The sequence below is a fragment of the Hibiscus syriacus genome, unplaced genomic scaffold (genome assembly GCF_006381635.1).
Source record: "Hibiscus syriacus cultivar Baekdansim isolate YM2019G1 unplaced genomic scaffold, ASM638163v2 tig00000773_pilon, whole genome shotgun sequence".
NCBI lineage: Eukaryota > Viridiplantae > Streptophyta > Magnoliopsida > Malvales > Malvaceae > Hibiscus > Hibiscus syriacus.
The window spans coordinates 719,382-740,292 of record NW_024061823.1 but is presented as its reverse complement, the minus strand read 5'-3'; the positions used below and the strand labels follow the sequence as shown (position 1 = coordinate 740,292).

The 20,911-nt window shown below is 37.3% G+C and overlaps 1 protein-coding gene and 1 long non-coding RNA gene across 2 annotated transcripts; one reads left to right on the top strand and one right to left on the bottom strand.

The window, feature by feature from the left end:
* The first annotated feature begins 3,708 nt into the window (after window positions 1-3,708).
* LOC120217380 lies at window positions 3,709-8,926 on the top strand. Its single transcript, XM_039214502.1, has 5 exons — window positions 3,709-3,793; window positions 7,152-7,499; window positions 7,554-8,366; window positions 8,438-8,520; window positions 8,612-8,926. The coding sequence occupies exons 1-5, from the start codon at window positions 3,709-3,711 to the stop codon at window positions 8,924-8,926; spliced, it is 1,644 nt and encodes a 547-aa protein (XP_039070433.1).
* A 1,032-nt stretch (window positions 8,927-9,958) lies between these two features.
* On the bottom strand, window positions 9,959-15,564 carry LOC120218112. The gene is made up of 3 exons (XR_005525212.1): window positions 15,519-15,564; window positions 15,196-15,440; window positions 9,959-10,303 (listed from the first exon to the last, which is right to left on the bottom strand). It is a non-coding gene; the product is annotated as an uncharacterized LOC120218112 (long non-coding RNA).
* Window positions 15,565-20,911: the final 5,347 nt, after the last annotated feature.

The window sequence follows — 20,911 nt, the reverse complement described above, 5'->3', positions numbered from 1 at the left end:
GATGCCCAGTAGAATTCATGATCATACTTTTCCAGCAGACTTGATGGAGTTACCCTTAAGGGAGTTCGACTTGATCTTAGGGATGGATTAGCTAACCGAGCAAGATGCCAATTTGAGGTGTAAAGCCAGACAACTTAAGCTCAGAGTAGTCGATAAAACCAAGTTGGTGATGACTAGTAATTGACCCCCGTTAACCAAACTACTTCAGAAAAGAGTTCCCTTCGTTTGGAATGAGAATCGATAGGATAGCTTCGAATATTTGAAGGTCATCTTGACCCAAGCCCTAGTGTTCACTCAACCATAATCGGGTAAAGACTTCATAGTTTACAGTGATGCTTCATTTACTGGACTTGGATACATTCTGATGCATGAGGGTAAAGTTTTAGCTTACACGTCCCGTCAATTTAAGCCTTATGAGCGTAATTACCCTACTCATGACCTGGAGTTAGTAGTAGTGGTGTTCAATTTTAAGATTTGGCGACACTATCTTTTCAGTGAGAAATGTCACATCTTCATTTTTATTACAAGAGGCTCAAGTATCTCCTCACGCAGAAGGAGTTAAACCTCAAACAACATAGATGGGTCAAGTTGCTTAAGGAATACAACTGTGTGACATATTGTCATCTAGAAAATGCCAATGTTGTAACAAACGTCTTGATTAGGAAGTCGATATCTAAGTTGCGAGCCCTTTTGGCACAACTGAGTTTATCTAGTGATGGTGGGTTGTTAGTCGAGTTACGAGTTAAACTAGAATTGATAGGTGAAACCAAGAGATTACAGAGTTTAGATGACCGATTGAAGACTCAGATTGAATAAGTCCATCTGGGTGAGGCCCCAGGTTTCGATTTACGTGATAGAGATGGGTTATACTTTAGGGGTCAATTGTGCGTACCCATAGACACTTAATTACGCAATAAGATTCTCCACGAGGTACATTGTAGTCCACTCAGTAACAAGATGTATTAGGAGCTTAGTCGGTTATTCTTTTGGCTGGGTATAAAAAGAAAAGTGTCAGAGTTCGTCGCTAAGTGCCTAGTGTGTTAACAGGTTAAGGCAGAACACCAAGTTCCCTTATGTTTGCTTCAGCCCATTTAGATTCCTCAATGGAAATGGGACAGAGTAACCATGGACTTCGTGACCGAGTTACCGACGACCAGACAGAGACGTGACGTAGTTTGGGTCATAGTAGATCGCCTAACCAAATCATCCCATTTCTTCCTAGTTAGGATGAACTATAACTTAGAGAGGTTAGCTCAGTTGTACATCCATGAGATAGTGAGGTTGTATGATGTACCGACCTCTATCATATCATACAGAGACCTTTGATTCACTTCTTATTTTTTAAAAGCCCTTCACGAGTCCTTAGCCACCAAACTACACTTCATCACATCTTTACATCCTTAAAAAGATAGCCAATCAAAGTGAGTTATCCAAATCCTAGAGGACATGCTCAGGGCACTATCATCGATCTATAGGATAGTTGGGAGGACCACTTGCCATTAGTGGAATTTGCCTACAATAACAGTTTTTAGTCGAGCATCCAGATAGCTTAGTATGAGGCTTTGTATGGGCGTAAGTGTATGACTCCGCTATGTTGGAAATAACTCAGTGGGGGTAAGATAGTGGGGCCAGACTTGATCAGGGAGACAGAGGAGAAAGTTCAACTAATTCAGAGCTGGCTAAAGAAAGCTTCAGGAAGACAGAAGTCTTACACGGATTTGAAGCGTAAGGATATCAAGTTCGTGGTTAGGGACAAGGTGTACCTTAAGGTTTCCCCGTGAAAAAAAGTACTCCGTCTCAGGCGTAAAGGAAAGTTACTCCTTGCTTCATAAGACTTTATGCGATACTCGAGAGAGTCAGACCAGTGGCATGCAGATTAGCCTTACCACTAGAGTTTGAGTGCATTCATAATGTATTCTATCTATCCATGCTTAGGAGACATCTTTTGAATCCATCACATGTTATACCCCTGGAACATATAGAGGTCAGGCCAACCATGACATATACAGAAGAGCCAATCATAATTCTAGCGAGAGATGTCAAGGAGTTAATGAACAAAAAGATTCCTTTAGTTAAGATGATATGGAGGAACCATGGCGTCGAGGAAGCAACTTGGGAAACTGAGGAAAATATGTAACTTTAGTATCCTCTCCTATTCTATCTAGGTAAATTTCAAGGATGAATTTTTTATTTAGGAGGGGAGAGTTGTAACGTCCCGGATCCCGGGTTGGGAGTTTGGGCCAACCGGAGATGGGATTTGGGTGAGTTCCTTGACTTATAGGAAGCCTTGACTTAAAAACAAGTGGAATTGGGCTTGAGTTGGGCTCAATTACGGATTAAAAATGGTATTTTTAAGTTACAACCCAAAGCTTGAGGGACAAAGGAGGTAATTAGACCAATTTTTAAAGAAAAGGCTGAAAACTAATTAATTTGGTGATCTAAAATTCTGCATTCTCCTATCTCTTTTTCTCTCAAACTTTGTCTTCTTCTCCCATGCATCATTCATCTTATTCTTTAGTATTCTTAGTAAAAGGTGGAAACTTTATTTTCCTTTAAGCATTTTCAGCAACAAGAAGGTAAGAAACGAATTCAGCATCATTTGAGCTTTCTTTTAACCTCTCAACTTCACTCTTTCACTTTAGTTTCATAATGTGGGTGTTTCAACATGTTTTTAGACCTATTTATGGCCCATAATATCAAATAAAATACCTAAACATTAGTTGGGGATCTCACTAGGGGTTTTGGGATAGAAAGATAGGATTTTTCGTGCCAAAACAGGGTACCCCGTAGTAGTAGTAATATGGATATTATATGAACAATATCCATATTGTTCTTCCATCATGCATAAAACATGCAAGTTTTGAGGGTAGTATCGATATTGATGCCCCACTCTCGATATTGGATGTCTTGGTATCGAGACTAACATAACAATAAGCAATTTTGGTACCAATACTCATATAGAGCATCGATACCAGGGAAGGGGTATAGATATTGGGAGTATTTTCAAAACATCAAATCCAATTTTGGTATCGATACTTAGTTTAGTATCGATACCAACACTAGAGTATCGATACTCAGTCTAGTGTATTGATACTACCTTAATCAAACATCCCTATTCAGTCAGGGGTTATTGATACCAGCAAGTGGGTATCAATACAAAGTTTCTAGTATTGATACTAATGGGTTAGTATCGGTACCCATGAGCTGATTTTGATAAATAAGCTAGGGTTAAGGGATCAGACTCGAGGTACCCACAAATACACTTGAATAACATCAAATGAAACTTCAAGTGATAACAATAATTTATATCATAAAAATAGAAACAATAATAGCTAGGTCTATATAAAATTAGCATTGTTTGACACTAGGGAAACAGTTAGGACACCTGAATTACTCTTAGCAGAAACACGACAGTCAGTGGATCCAAGTCAGTGCAATGACACTTCAATAGCTGATTGGGCGCCAGATGCCCCAAGACTCGACAGAGTGGTTGGCAGGTATACGTTTTCGATGACAGAATGTTGGATTCCCACCCGGTAAGCTAGAGGGGTGTGAGCTTCGAGATGATAGGATCCCTCTGTCGCACCATGATGTCTACCCCAGTTTAGCAGATTAGGTTTTTAATATATTATGTCTTCGCATTTTTCAGACATGTGTCGTTAGTCAGTTCTTTAAATGAATGCATATAGTATAGTACAATTATTAGAGATGGCTAAGCTCGTAAGCTCAACTTTCGGAATGTGTTTCCATGCGCATGTTCATAGGGCAGATCGTGGGGAGTTATCGTCAGCAGGTATTCCAGTGCAGCAGACTAGACCAGCTGTGACTATCTGAGTACGTCTTGAGTTTTCTTTAGAGAGCATGTACTATTTATGGAACCTTTTTGTATATTCAGTCGTAACTTTGGTTCGTACTGGTACTGTATTTATTTTGGATATATTTTGGGAGCTTCCCAATATTTGTAAACTCAGATTTTTACTACGGTTTGTTTTAAATTTCATGGATGAACTATTTCAATGGATTAAAAACAATTTTTAAAGAAAAAAATTTGGGTGACTATTTCAGTAGTCCGGCGTGACATTGTGATCCATGAATCTTCGGGTCAAACTGAATTAGGATGTTACATCTATTATACTTTATCTTTTATATAAATATGATTCATGTATGCTTTGATATAATGTGATAACATGATACCAACTGTTAATGAGAATAAACAATTTGATATCTATTATTTCGATTATTGTGAGTGGAGAAAATAGATATTGTACGATTTTTTATTTATTTAAAATTGGACTCAACTTAAAAATGATAGCTCAATAGTCCATATGACTAGAAAATATGATTACTAAAAGCAAAAATAACTTAATGTTTATGGTTACAAATGTTGATGATAGAGAAAATGTATGCTATGATATTTTCCTTTTGTTAAGTTTCCGACCTAGTTATAAAGTAGTCGGAACTATATGATTATTGGATATCAAGAGTTAATAAAAAGGATGATTCTTCTACACTTGATGAGTAGGGATAAATGTCATTAACGAATAATACTATTAATTTAATTTATAGAAATTTAAATTTTAAAGGACTCAACTTATAATTATAAATTAGTTAAAAAATTAAAGATAAATTATTTAAAATAAAGGATAAACTATACAGTGACCACCTAACTATTGCCCCTTTTCATTTTAACCAATATTTTTGAAATTTTGTCAATCAAGTCACTCAACTATTTAAATGCATTCAATTAAGCCACTTGTTGTTAATATTTAACGGAGAAGCTGATGTGTCAATTAAAATATTTGGTATAATTACATTTTTGGTTACTGTTACTTATATATACTATCAATTTGGTCTTAATTTTAACAAATTAAAATAAACTTAACCCTCAGATCAAATGGAACCATGTGTTCCCAAAATTTAACTTTTGATTTTAATTTTAAAATTTACAACATATTCTATATTTATAACAAAAAAACTTAATAACAAAACTTTTCTTCTTCTAAAAAAATTAATAACTCAAGCAATAATTTACGATATTAAATTTAAAGCAAACTAAATTTATTGCCCATTTGTTATTAGGGGTGCACAAAATTACTCGACCCGGTTGACCCGACCCGCCGACCCAGATCTAAAAAAACCGGGTAATTCTCTAAAAAAATTACCCGGCCGGGTCGGGTACCCGGCCCGATATTTCCCGGGTCGGGCTCGGGTCTCAAAATCTAGTTTTTCCGGGTACCCGGTTACCCCGAGTACCTGGTTAGTTTTTATTTTTTTTTATTTTTTTATATATAATTATATAAAATATAATGAATTATTTATATTATGGATTATTATATTTTGTATTTTGAACTTTTAAATTTTATGTTTGGATATTAGAGTATGTAATTCGAAGTTTCGAACATTTAAATTTGTGTATATATTTTTTTAAATTAATAATTTGAAAATTAAAAATTAAAAACCGGGTATCGGGTACCCGATTACCGGGTACCCACAAAATCCGGGTACCCGATTATCGGGTACCCGTAACATCCGGGTCGGGACACGGGCCGAGAAATCGTCGACCCGGAAGTTCCGGGTACCCGAATTTGCACACCCCTATTTGTTATATGTCAACCTCTTAGTGCAAAATTTTCCACGCTAAGTCTACTGAGAATCTTATCAGTATAAACTTTAATTAAAGATGGACATAAAATTTTATGGTAGGAGATGATTTTTTAAAATTTTAAAGGAAGACTGTGCAAACATGAAAGAAATATATGTCACTATTTTCTATAAGAAATTTACTGGATAAAAATTTCTTAGTTTTACATGTTAGACTATATCACCCTTTTATAGTAGAATGTCATTTACAAATAGTAGTAGGATAAAAAATTTGTCCATCGAACTTTATATGCATGGACTAATCAATTATATTTTCCTTAAAGCCAAAAGAGGTTATGGTACCATTAACGGGATGCTTCTGAGAACCATAAATGGAATTTCTAATAAAAATTTTGTTTTGTTAAATATAGAATATGTCATAATTTTTAAAATCTTTTGAAATTAAATATTTGAAAGTTAAGTTTATTTTAATTTAATAAAATTAGGACCAAATTTATAGAATATAGATATAAGTAATAATGACCAAATGTGTAATTATACCAAATATTTTAACTGCCAGATCAGCTTCTCCGTTAAATATTAACGACAAGTTGTTTAATTGAATGTATTTAAATAATTGAGTGACCTGATTGATAAAATTTCAAAAATATTGGTCAAAATGAAAAATGAACAATAGTTAGGTAGTTACCCTTTATTTTAAATAAATTATCTTTAAGTTTTTAACTATTTTATAATTATACGTTGAGTCCTTTAGAATTTACATTTTTATAAATTAAATTAATGATGCTTGTCGTTAGTGGTGCTCATCACTGCTAGTCGAGCACTGTAGAATTTTCCTAATAAAAAATTATATCTCAAATTTTGAGTTTTGTGAATGAAGATAAAAAATGTTGACAAATGTTTTTTTTCTTTAAGTAATTTTAATTCACACAAACATACACACGCACACATACGTACGCACACGTGTACGCATACATACACATATATGCACACACGCACACACACAAACGCGCGCTCGCGTGCACTCATGTATATAATAGGATTATGATCTAATTACATAGTGCAAAATTAAAACGTAACACTTTTTGTATCGTTGGATGAGGGAAATCAAAGGCTGAGATTAATAGTAGGTAATGAGAATATATTCACTGAAAAAATAAGGAGTTAATTTCAGCCTTTGATTTTCTCTCATCCAACGATACTAAAGGGTATAAAACTAAAAAAAATTTATAGTGTAAGACTATAAATGGATCCTAACCCTATATAATAAATGGATCCTAACCCTATATAATATGTTAGAGTTTGACTTAAGTTAGATGTAACATAAATTAATAAAGAGATAAAATTAATAGCTAATTGAAAAAATAGAAAATCTTGAAAGAAGCTTATTTTTTTATATTGATTAATAGTAAAAAATCTATTTTAAGTATGTAAGCAAATAACTGTTGTTATAAATAGATATTATGAATTAGACATCAATATTTAAAATGAAAGTATTAAAAATTAATCTTAATGTGCAAAGCTATAATAAAGTTACGGTTCTAAAAAAGAATGTCAAGAGTCGCAGTGCAATGAAAGCGGAAGAGTCACTCTTGGAAGCCAGCGGTTTGTGAACTGGTGCAGGCAAGGTGTGTTAATGAGCGACGAAGCAAGGGGGTTTCAGTCTTTGTTGAAAGCACCAGCAAGTGGGTTCATTGTGCAAAGAGTATATATCGCGTACAAGAACGCAAAGAGGGCCGAGAGGGAAACTACGTTTGGGTTCGTTAGATTTAATAAGCTGTCTGAGGCTAATCGCACAGTAGAAAGGGGAGATGGGAGACGAATCGACGGGTTCAAGATAAGGGTATTCAGAGATAATATGGGTGGAAAAACGATAACGAAGGTAGATAATAGAGATGGTTTGATTTGGAAAAATTGTTCGGCTCTGAAAGATGACTGAACTTTTAAAGAAGTGCTTGTGGGTACAAACACTTCGGACGTGGGGGAGCGCACCGGAAAGGAGATGAACGGAGATTTGAGATACATCAAGAAGGCGGAGATGGTGTATGTTGATATGATGGATGACGTAGCGGGGAATCCTGCAACCGAGCGGGAATCAAGCATAGACCATATTTATATCTCAAACTCGGAACAATCTTGGAGGAGGCAGTGTCTTGTTGGGCAGATAAAAAATATGTACAATCTTGAAATCGTCCAAGATGCTTTAAAAGAAGAAGGTTTCGACATTAGAGTGTGTCCATGGGCTGGTCTTCTGTCGGTGATTCAGTTTATGAGCAGAGAAGAGCTTGTTAGATGTTGGAATAGAAGGTCTGAACTGGTGAGCTTGTGGTTCGAAGAACTGGAGCTATTGGAGGGCAATGATGGGAAGAGAAAGGTTAAGGTGTGGGTAATAATTCGCGTCGTTCCGCTCCAAGTTTGGAATGACAAATTCTTTCATGGGCTTGCAAGCAAACGGGGGGAGGTGTTGAAGATTGATGAGGATACCCACGAGCGTAATCGGTTCGATGTCGCCAAAGTCTTAGTGTCCGTCCAGAAAGTATCTATCATACCAGAGAGAATGTTGATTAACGTCAATGGTCGTTGCATGCCGATTAAAACTTTAACGGAGAAATTTGAAGACGATCCAGTATTAATTGATGGAACCACACCCATGAATGGTCAGTTCAGAGACGATTTCGGAGAGGAGTTTAGTTCTCCAGAGTGTGTGGCTGACTTGGAGAAGGTGAGGGCTTCGAAACAAATGCTGAGAAGTCTGTTGAGGACAGGTTCGTAGGGCAGTCTGATAATAACGGTGTTACCAATGCTCCTTGTCATATGAATGAAAATCCTTCCACAGTGGATTATGTGTCATCGAGAAGCAATGGGCTGCATGAGATACCGGTTCTGGCGGGTAGTGGGATGTCCATCTCGGTGGAGGGGGTGATTGTGGGATTTTGCCACTCAATGGAGCTCGTTTTCAAAATGTCTCAATTGAAGTAGTAGACATTGTTGGTTTGTCCTTTCTGGTGAGGCGGCAGAGCATGTGAGATATGAGCCTTCGGTTGGGTGTTCTAGAGAAGATGCAGTACAAGTGTGGAGCTCAAATATGAATTCAATCGCGACTCAAGAGGAAATTGAGGAAGGCAGTTCCCGAGCGAAAAGAAAGAATAACAAAAAGAATAAAGCGAGAGTGGGGAAGGGTAGAAGGAAAGTTGGCGGTGTAGGTAAAGATTCAGAAGCTGAGATCTCGCTAACGGTCGGAGAAGCGTTAGGTTTCATATTCAAAGCTCCAGACGCAAAAGTAGCGAAGAGATTTGAGGAGTTAGAGGAAGATTTCAGATGCTGAACTCCAAGGTGAGTAGAATTACCCGAATGTGTTTTAAACCCTTGTACATATATATGAATTTTTCAATTCTTACTTGGAATGTGAGAGGGATGGGTAAAGCTGAGAAGGTAAGGTCGATGAACAAATTATTTTTGAGTAGTAAAGCTAAGATGGTGCTAATTCAAGAATCGAAAATTTCTTCAACAAAGCACATGTCCTTGAATCGGGTTAAAGGGAGAAAGTTTGATGAAATTTTAGTTGTACCGTCAGAAGGAGCGGCTGGAGGTCTAGTTACGTTGTGGGAGGGCGATTTCTTCTCTGTAAAAAAGGCGATGATGAGTAACAGGTTTCTAGCGGTGGAAAGTTACATGCCAAGTTTGAAATTGAGTGTTTTGGTGGCGAATGTATATGCTCCTAATGATTGCAGAGAAAGGGAAGAATTTTTGTATCATCTGAATAAACTTATTGCAGAAGTGGGGTTGCCGGTTATCATAAGCTTTTGGATTACAATATCCAGACTTAAAATATTTCATTTATCTATAGATTTAGGTGCTCTTTCATATTTATTTTTTATTTTTTATGATATAACAAATTATAAATTATTTATTGTATACCATATTTTTAAAATTATTTAATTAAAATGATCTAATAAATTGAGGTTATCTGGACTTCAATATTTAAAATATAAGTATGACTCAAATGTGAATAAATACCTAAATAATCAAATTAATGTTAATATATAAAGTTATAACAGGATTATGATTCTCAAATTGTACTTAAATTATTTATTTCGACTTTCCATCATCAAAGAGAGAGTTAACATCTTATGTTAATTTGAAGATCAAAATCATAAGTTTTTAGATTACCATGTTAATTTTTTAGTAAAAAATTACAATATCAAGACTCAATATATTTTTATCTATAGTTTAGTACACTTGGTATTTAATTTTATTTTTAATAATATGATATAACAGATTTTAAATTATTATTCTATATATATATATTTTTGATTCTAGCCGTACTTTATTGTGATTATCAGATATGGAAAGATGTTAGATTGTGAAAAGACTGTGTACCTCCAAGATATCGCCAATGTTAACGACGAAAGCACCAGGCAGGGGTTTGACAGGAATCCAAGCTCCATCTTTCTTGATCTGAAGGCCTTCAGTTTCATTAATCTGAAGCAAAATGGTGATGCCAACAGCATCAGAGTGAGGACTAAGGCCAACGGCAAGCTCTGGTTGTGGGCATGGGGGATAATAGTTCATCCTCAATGGTTGCCAACCTCCATCGAAAATTTTCATATCATCGCCATCCATCCCCAGTGCCTTTGCCAGGAGACCAAGTATTTTCAAGGTTATATCTCTCAGTTCTGCCGAGTATGCTTCCATGTCATCTCTACACCCAAAACAAATATATTTAAATATAATTAATTAATCACGAATCAAACGATCTCAATGATTAAAGGAAAAAACAATTAATAAGAAATTCTTAACGACATGTGAAGGGAAAAAAAGAAATAAAAGGGATTAAGAATTGAAGAAACAATGATCAAAGAAAGAAAGAAAAGAATTTAGAAGAAATTTGGTGAATAATTTCAGTAAAAGTAAGAAACTAATTATACAACAACAACAACAAAACCCTGATTCCCATATGCAATGGGGTAAGGGAGAGGTAGGGTAGTAGGCTGACCCTAACGCCAGGTTGAGAGCAGCTTCCGTGGAAGACCTCCGGCAGTCAGAAAATTAAAAATAAAGATAAGATGCAAATGCGTGTATAAATAAATAAATAAATACATAGATGAACAGTCTTCATATGCAGTCTTGATATGTGCGTCTGTAATGAGGAGTAATCCCTTTAAATAATTCCATGCAAATAATTCCCTACATAGAAATCTATGCATATAGACTGAAAATGTAAGACCCAGCTAAATTTAAAAAGAGGAAACATAAATAGAAATGATACACAGAAGTTAATAATAACAAGCTACGAGAAGTAATAAATTCAAATGAGTTAATTCTTAAACTAAGGCAACACTACTCCGATACCCTAGTTCTAAGCCTTCATACATTTCAATGACAGAAACATGTATAAAGTAGAAGTCATGGAAAGTACTACAAAGACATTAAAAAGAAGACAGAGATGTTACACCCTATGGCTGTGAACCGCACTACTCAACTACCCTGGTCTTAAGTCTCCATACTTTCCTATCATCAGAGGTAAGGGTAAGGGTTAATTCCTTCAAATCAGATCTCAAGCAGTCTTCCCACTGTATTGGTCGTCCTCTCCTTCTGACACCGTCGATGTAATCGACTCTACCCTCATGACCGCATCCGACGGTTGTCGCCTAAGGACATGCCCAAACCACCGTAGTCTTCCCTCCCTCAATTTTTCGGATACATGCACCACCCCCAAGTACATCCTAATAGCAGAGTTAGGTATCACGTCCCACAGAGTCCTACCATATGTCCATCAAAGCATTCTCATTTCTGCGGCCTATATCTTCCTTACGTGATCCTTCTTGATTGCTCAACATTCTGATCCATACAGCAGCACTGGTCTTATTGCTATAAAATTTTCCCTTTAGTTTTAGAGGCACCTTCTTGTCACACAAAACTCCAGTAGCAGCCCTTCACTTTAGCCATCCTGCCTTTATACGGTGTGTAACGTCTTCATCTACACCCCCATCTTTATGTATCATAGACCCTAGGTACTTGAAACAATCATTTGAGGGGATAATGTGTCATTCTATGCATACTTCTACATCTTTATCGTTTTGGTTTCCACTGAAGTTTGAACATACATAATTTGTCTTTTCAATATTGATCCTTAGATCTTTTTCTTCCAAAGCAGTCTTCCAGTAGCAAGTCTACTATTCAGCTCAGTTTTCAGTTAGGACAATTATGTCGTCAGCGAAAAGCATACACCATGTCTACTATTCAGCTCAGTTTTTGTTTCAGCAATTAGGACAATGTCGTCAGCGAAAAGCATACCCATGAAACAACCGTCTGGTGTCGCACAATAGATGTCGTCCATAATCAAGGTGAAGATGTAAGGGCTAAGAGCCGACCCCTGGTGGAGTCCGATTTCCACCGGGAATGCCTTGGTGTCGCCAACTGTAGTCATGACGGTAGTAGTAGATCTACAGTACATATCACGAATCACCCGGATATAAGCAGTTGGGATCCGTCTCGTTTCCAAGGTCTTCCAGATCGTATCGCGGGGAACGCTATCATACGCCTTTTCAAGGTCAATGAACGCCATGTGAAGATCACTATTTTTTCCCTATATTTCTCCATAAGTCGTCGAAGTAGATGAATCGCCTCCGTAGTAGACCTGCCTGACATAAAGCCAAATTGATTTTCTGAAACCCTAGTAACCTGTCTCAACCTAGCCTCTATTACCCTTTCCCATAGCTTCATGGTATGGCTGAGTAGTTTAATACCTCTGTAGTTGCCACAACGTTGGGGATCTCCTTTATTCTTATAGATTGGTATCACCGTAGACTCTCTCCACTCCTCTGGCTTGGCAGTCTCTAAAATATTAAAGATGTTGGTCAACCACTTAACTCCCTCTTCTCCTAGGGTCAACCACACAGTGATAGGAATTTGATCTGGACCGACAGCTTTGTCCCTCCTCATCTTTCTAAGAGCCATTTTGACTTCCTCAAACTCAATCCTACTTGTAGGGCAGTCATTGGCCGTAGTATGATAGTCGGCTGACCCATCAACGATATTATCTCTACAGGGAGAGGAACCATTATTAAATAAGCCAAAGAAGTAACTACCCTAAACCCTCTTAATATCATGATCTTTAACTAAAGACACCATTGTTGTCCTTAATAAACCTAATGCTACCTAGATCCTTTTTCCCTATTTTCCCTGGATTTTGCAAGCCTGAAGATGTCGTTTTGTCCTTCCTTGGTGTCTAATCTCTTGTACTTTCCTCGTATGCTTTATCCTTTTGCTTTAGCCACTGTTTTCTTGGCTTCCCGATTTGCGTCCTTGTATCTTTGTTTAGCTCTCGATCTTTCTTCGTCGTCATTGCATTGTAGAAACTCCTTGAAGCAAGTTTGTTTTCTCTTCACCTTAGTTTGGACTTCTTCATTCCATCACCACGATTATTTATGTTCCTTGACCTTCCCTGTTGACAACCCAAGAGTGTTTTTGCCCACATCTTTAATGGAATTTGCCATATTTTTCCATAACATATCTGTATTATTTAATTTTGTAGTTCCAAAACTTGTATTAGACAAATTTTGCCACTCAATGGAGCTCGTTTTCAAAATGTCTCAATTGAAGTAGTAGACATTGTTGTTTGTCCTTTTCTGGTGAGGCGGCAGAGCATGTGAGATATGAGCCTTCGGTTGGGTGTTCTAGAGAAGATGCAGTACAAGTGTGGAGCTCAATATGAATTCAATCGCGACTCAAGAGGAAATTGAGGAGGGAGTTCCCGAACGAAAAGAAGAATAACAAAAAGAATAAAGCGAGTGGGGAAGGGTAGAAGGAAAAGTTGGCGGTGTAGGTAAAGATTCAGAAGCTGAGATCTCGCTAACGGTCGGAGAAGCATTAGGTTTCATATTCAAAGCTCCAGACGCAAAAGTAGCGAAGAGATTTGAGGAGTTAGAGGAAGATCAGATGCTGAACTCCAAGGTGAGTAGAATTACCGAATGTGTTTTAAACCCTTGTATATATATGAATTTTCAATTCTTACTTGGAATGTGAGAGGGATGGGTAAAGCTGAGAAGGTAAGGTCGATGAACAAATTATTTTTGAGTAGTAAAGCTAAGATGGTGCTAATTCAAGAATCGAAATTTCTTCAACAAGCACATGTCCTTGAATCGGGTTAAAGGGAGAAAGTTTGATGAAATTTAGTTGTACCGTCAGAAGGAGCGGCTGGAGGTCTAGTTAGTTGTGGGAGGGCGATTTCTTCTCTGTAAAAAAGGCGATGAGTAACAGGTTTCTAGCGGAGCGGTGGAATGTTACATGCCAAGTTTGAAATTGAGTGTTTTGGTGGCGAATGTATATGCCCCTAATGATTGCAGAGAAAGGGAAAATTTTTGTATCATCTGAATAAACTTATTGCAGAAGGGGTTGCCGGTTATCATAAGCTTTTGGATTACATATCCGACTTAAAATATTTCATTTATCATAGATTAGGTGCTCTTTCATATTTTTTTTATGATATAACAAATTATAAATTATATTGTATACCATATTTTTAAAATATTTAATTAAAAATGATCTAATACAATTGAGGTTATCTGGACTTCAATATTTAAAATATAAGTATGACTCAAATGTGAATAAATACCTAATAATCAAATTAATGTTAATATATAAAGTTATACAGGATTATGATTCTCACATTGTACTTAAATTATTTATTTCGACTTTCCATCATCAAAGAGAGAGTAACATCTTATGTGTTAATTTGAAAGATCAAAATCATAAGTTTTTAGATTGCCTGTTAATTTTTTAGTAAAAAATTACAATATCAAGACTCAATATATTTTTTATCTATATAGTTTTAGTACACTTGGTATTTAATTTTATTTTAATAATATGATATAACGATTTTAATTATTATTCTATATATATATATATATATATATATATATTTTATGATTCTAGCCGTACTTTATTGTAATATCAGATATGGAAAGATGTTAGATTGTGAAAAGACTGTGTACCTCCAAGATATCGCCAATGTTAACGACGAAAGCACCAGGCAGGGTTGACAGGAATCCAAGCTCCATCTTTCTTGATCTGAAGGCCTCCAGTTTCATTAATCTGAAGCAAAATGGTGATGCCAACAGCATCAGAGTGAGGACTAAGGCCAACGGCAAGCTCTGGTTGTGGGCATGGGGGATAATAGTTCATCTCAATGGTTGGCCAACGGCAAGCTCTGGTTGTGGGCATGGGGGATAATAGTTCACTCAATGGTTGCCAACCTCCTTCGAAAATTTTCATATCATCGCCATCCTCCCCAGTGCCTTTGCAGGAGACCAAGTATTTTCAAGGTTATATCTCTCAGTTCTGCCGAGTATGCTTCCATGTCATCTCTACACCAAACAAATATATTTAAATATAATTAATTAATCACGAATCAAATGATCTCAATGATTAAAAGAAAAAACAATTAATAAGAAATTCTTAACGACATGTGAAGGGAAAAAAGAAATAAAGGGATTAAGAATTGAAGAAACAATGATCAAAGAAGAAAGAAAAGAATTTAGAAGAAATTTGGTGAATAATTTCAGTAAAAGTAAGAAACTAATTATAATTAACCTGAAGGGAGAGGAAGGTTTTGAAAGAGGTGAGGTTTCCTGAGGTGCGTTGGGAGACAAGTGATGAAGAACATGTCTCCCCAGTCAAGCTTTTGTTCTTCGGACACAACAAAAGCTTGTCCGAATCCCTCGAGCTCCCCGGACGTTGCCAAAGCTCTTCTTCTCTTCCATGGGAAGCTTGAACAATCCTTCAGTCCCTTTCTTCACTTTCTCCACCAACGAACTGCTCACTCCATGATTCCTCAACTAAGGTTCATCCTTTGGAATAGAGGGTTTATAAACAGAGGCTTTCAATTTCATACAAACATTTATAGAGTTCTGTACCTGGAAGAAACCCAGTTTTTGCAAGCAAGGTGCAGCTTTTCTAGTTCAACATCCACTGAATCTCCGGAAATCAATTTTCGCATGTCGATGACCGGGACTTGCTGTGGCGTTGACGGTGTGTCGATGGGGTCTTGATCGGGACGCTGATAGCGTAATGGGACTTGGCGAGAGCTCCCTTTGCCACCTCTTGAACGCATGGGACTGGGATAGAGCTGCCTAGATTTGCTTGTTCTTCTTCCATCGGTAACCTTGTAAAAGAAATGGTTTGTGAAAAAAAATGTGTTCGTCTAAACCAGGAAGAAGCTGAGTGTATTTGCCACATTCATCGCCAAATGACAAATACCTTTACGTATCCAATTTTCCGAATAAAAGAAAATTCATTAAGTGTCGAAAATGACATTGCAGCGGTCTCACTTTTCTTTTTTGCACAGCTAACTAATCTTTTTACTAGAATAAGCAATTTTTGTCATAGGCCGAAATTATCAAGCATAGTTCAAACAGAACTTAAAAACAAACGCTAGAAGACTACCACAAGCCCGAGATAACCCCAACAAGAGTAGATAATGTTGAAGAAAAGTCAAAAAAGGGTGGGGGAGCACCGCCTAATTATAAGTCAACAAAAGGGGCTTATTTTTTCAGAAATTGAGGGCGTCGGTTTGGGTTTTCAATAATTTTTCAGAAATTGAGGGCGTCGGTTTGGGTTTTCAATAATTTGGTGCCCTATTTTTTTTTATGAAATAGAAATAGGGTTAACTATAAAATTAGTCCCTAAACTTCAACTATAAATACCCTAATCATTTAGCTTCAAATCATCTCAAAATCATTTCTTTCTCCCAATACTAAAGAGTTTAGAGAGTTCTCTTGTGAGTAGTGAGTGTTTTGTAAACACCTAAATTTTCTCTCTTTAGTAAAAGATCTGCAGCAGTCCGGAGACGTAGGCAAAATTGGCTGAACTACGTTATCAATTTCGGGTATTATTTTTACGCTTAATTTCGCATTCTCACTAATCTAGCAATATGGAAATTACTCGTTTATTCTCAACGACCTGGTAATCAGAGCTTTTGGTTGTGAATTTTGTCATTTTTGCGAGGTTACTATTCATTACTATTGCATGAATAGTAAATTTTATGAATAGTAAAAATTTTGTCGGTGATAAGAATTTGTCGAAGGAGGTGTCTAATACACGGTGGTTCGCAGAAATTGTCAGAAACGATCCAAACGAAGCCAGATTCGAGTGGGAGCGATGGCTGCAGATGAAGGGAATGTGAAAATTGAAAAGTTGGATGGTGCGGACTTTGGCTTTTGGAAGATGCAGATTGAAGATTTTTTATACAAGAAAAATCTATATTAAACTCTCTCAGGAAAGCAACCAGAGAGCATGAAGAATGAAGATTGGGCTCTTCTCGACAGACAAGCCCTCGGAGTTATCCGACTGACGTTATCCCGCAATGTTGCTTTTAACATAGAAAAGGAAAAGACCACGGCAGATCTTATGGCGGCTCTCTCCAGTATGTATGAGAAGTCATCAGCCTCAAACAAAGTTCACTTGATGAGGCGATTATTCAACTCTTCTCGACAGACAAGCCCTCGGAGTTATCGACTGACGTTATCCCGCAATGTTGCTTTAACATAGAAAAGGAAAAGACCACGGCAGATCTTATGGCGGCTCTCTCCAGTATGTATGAGAAGTCATCAGCTCAAACAAAGTTCACTTGATGAGGCGATTATTCAATTTGCTGATGGCGGAAGGGGCATCAAAGGCTCAACACCTAAATGAACTCAACACAATCACAACCCATTTGAGTTCGTGGAAATTGAATTCGATGATGAAGTTCGAGCTTTAATTCTTTATTCTCTACCAGACAGTTGGAATGCTACTGTTACAACAGTCAACAGCTCGCGAGAAACAAAAATTAAAATTCGACGATGTTCAGGATCTGGTATTGAGCGAAGAAATTCAATGGAGAGAATCGGGTGAAGCATAACCTCCTCAGCCTTGCACACGGAGTCTAGAGGGAGAACTTCAGAAAAAATTCAAATCGTGGCAGATCCAAATCAAGAAGCGGAAAATCAAGAACGTGAAATAAAGATTTTACCTATTATAATTGTGGCAAGAAGGGTCACTTTAAAAGAGATTGTCGAGCATCGAAGAAAGATATAGGTGTACAAGAATCTGCCAACATAACAGAGGTTGAAATGTGATACCATGATTCTAAGCGTCAACAGTCCGATTGAATCATGGATCTTGGATTCAGGGGCATCTTTCCACTCCCCCATGCCGAGAAATCATGAAGAACTATGTCAGTGGTGTTTTTGGGAAGATTCATCTAGCTGATGATGAAACCTGAAGATCGTCGAAAAGGAGACATCCGATTAAAGTTGCCAAACCAGACCACCTGGAAGCTGAAAGGAGTGAGACATATTCTAGGCCTCAAAAGAATTTGATTTCTGTAGGACAACTTGATGGAGAAGGATATAGTACAACCTTTTCAGGCTGTGAATGGAAAGATACCAAAGGAGCACTCGTCATTGCTCGTGATAAGACATGTACTCTCTATGTAACCTCAAATTTAGAGAATATCATTACAGTAGCAGATGCTGATGGAAAATCAAAACCTATGGCACCAAAGGCTTGACCATATGAGCGAGAAAGGGATGAAGACACTTTTTTAAAAAGGAAGCTGCCGAATCTAAAGAATGTAGATGTCGGACTATGTGAAGATACATATTTGGAAAACAAAAGAAATCAATTTTGCAAAGATTGGCAAGACACCCAAGGCAGAAAAGTAGAGTTGGGTTTATACTGATGTATGTGGACTATCTCCAGTTCCATCTCTGGGGCTCACTATATTATGTCATCTTCATTGATGATTCTACAAGGAAGGTGTGGGTTTATTTTCTAAAGAAGAAATAAGAAGTCTTGATACCTTCAGAAAATGGAAGGCCATGGTAGAAAATGAGACTGGTTTGAAAGTCAAACGGTTTGAGGTCTGATAATGGAAGAGAGTACAGAAACAGTAGATTCAGAGATTTCTGCGCAAACATGGATCAAGATGGAGACAATAGTTCACATGACACCACAGCAGAATGGCGTAGCAGAGCGCAATGAACAACTCTGAATGAATGTGCCAGAAGCATGAGGATACATGCCGGATTGCCCAAATTTCTATGGGCTAAAGCTATCAACACTGCAGTTTACCTGATCAATCGTGGGCCTTCAGTTCCTTTAGATGGTGGAATACCAGAGGAATTTTGGAGCAAGAAAGAAATAAACCTTTCACACTTAAGAGTGTTTGGTTGTATTTTTTTATGTACACATAAATTATGCTAAAATAAGTAAACTTGAAGCCAAGTCCACAATAATGCGTCTTTGTTGGTTATGGTGGTGATGAGTTCAGTTACCAGTTTTGGGACTACGAAAATCGAAAGATCATCAGAAGAAGAGATGTTATTTTCAATGAGAATGTGGTGTAAAAAGATATGTCAACGTAGAATCAAGTAGGTCCAACACCGAGTTGAAACAAAGGAATTTGTTGAGTTTGAGGAGATTTATAGAAATGATGTTCAGATCATTCCTGAAGCAGTTCAAGAAGAACCAGGCACACCAGAACTGAGACGCTCCTCCAGAATTCCTAAACCAACCCAGTGTTATTCTCCTTCTTGCACTACTTGTTGTTGATTAAAAATGGTGAACCAGAGTGCTATGATGAAGCAATGTAGGTAAGGATTCAGTCAAGTGTGAGTCTTCCATAAAGATGAGATGGACTCTTTGTCAAATCAGACGTGGGAATTAGTTGAATTACCACCAGGCAAGAAAGTACTCCACAACAAGTGGATTTACAGGATCAAAAAGAGCACGATGGGAGCAAACGCTACAAAGCAAGATTGGTTGTCAAAGGTTTTCAGCAAAAGAAGGTATTGACTACAATGAAATTTCTCTCCAGTCGTGAAGCTGTCTACAATCAGACTGGTGTTGAAAATTGTAGCTGCAGAGAATCTACATCTTGAGCAGTTAGATGTGAAGACAGATTTCCTTCATGATGATTTGGAGGAAGAAATCTATATGAGGGAACCAGAAGGCTTCATAGAGGCAAACAAGAAAAACATGGTATGCAGGTTGAAGAAGAGCTTGTATGGTTTAAAACAAGCCGTAGACAGTGGTACAAAAAGTTCGATAGTTTCATGAGTAGTAGTGGTTTACCATATGCCAAGCAGATCATTGTTGCTACATCAAGAAGTTCGACAACAGCTTCATTATTTATTGTATGTTGATGACATGCTCGTTGTAGGCTCAGACATGCAAGAGATCATAAACTTGAAGAAAAAATTGTCGAAACAGTTTGCAAGAAAGATCTGGGCGCAACAAAAACATATTATTGGGATGAGGATTAAGAGAGACACAAAGTCGGGGACTTTGATGTTATCACATGCTGAGTACATCAGGTTCAACATGCAAGATGCTAAACCAGTAAGTACACCTTTAGGTGTTCATTTAGAATCTCCAAAGAACAGTCACCAAAGACAGAGGAGAACGTGCACACATGGTGAAGGTGTCGTATGCCTCAGCAATTGGAAGTCTTATGTATGCCATGGTTTGTACTAGACTAGATATTGCTCATGCAGTGAGAGCTGTTAGCAGACATGAATAATCCGGGCAAGGTACACTGGGAAGCAGTCAAATGGATCCTCATATATTTGCGGGGTACTACAAACAAAGCACTTTGTTTCAAAGGTGTAGATACTATACTAACAAGCTATGTAGAGCTGACTTAGCCGAAAATGTTGACATCAGAAGGAGCACTACAGGGTATGTCTATACTCTAGGAACTGTAGTGAGTTGGGTTTCTCACTACAGAAGGTAGTTTCTCTTCCACAACTGAAGCAGAATATGTCGTTGTTACGTAAGCCAAAGGAGATGGTTTGGCTCCAAAGTTTCTTGGAAGAGTTAGGCAAGAAACAAATAATGTCTTGTATTGTGGCAGTCAAAGTGCTATCCATCTAGCAAAGAATTCTTCTTTTCATTCCAGGACAAAGTACATACAATTACGACATTATTTTATCCTGTCTCTTCTGGAAGATGGGATTTTGAAACTTGAAAAGATTAGTGGAGCTCAAAATCCGGCATACATATTGACAAAGACGGTGACCACAGAAAAACTGAAGTTGTGTTCAGCTTCAGTTGGCATGCTAGAGTAACAAGACTAGAAGCTGCTGCATTGATTGAGGTGTGAACATATTAAAATCAGTCTTCAAGTGGGAGATTGTTAAAGAAAAGTCAAAAAATGGTGGGGGAGCACCACCTAATTATAAGTCAAAAAAGGGGGCTTGAAATAAAATAGGGTTAACTACAAGATTAGTCCCTAAGCTTCAACTATAAATACCCTAACCCATTT

Excerpts from the sequence above, each read along its gene's own strand:
- LOC120217380 (XM_039214502.1), top strand. The coding sequence starts at position 3,709 with ATGGCTAAGCTCGTAAGCTCAACTTTCGGAATGTGTTTCCATGCGCAT. Across the intron at positions 3,794-7,151 it reads TGGGGAGTTATCGTCAGCAG|AATGTCAAGAGTCGCAGTGC; the intron begins GTATTCCAGTGC and ends GTTCTAAAAAAG. Across the intron at positions 7,500-7,553 it reads GAAGGTAGATAATAGAGATG|TGCTTGTGGGTACAAACACT; the intron begins GTTTGATTTGGA and ends CTTTTAAAGAAG.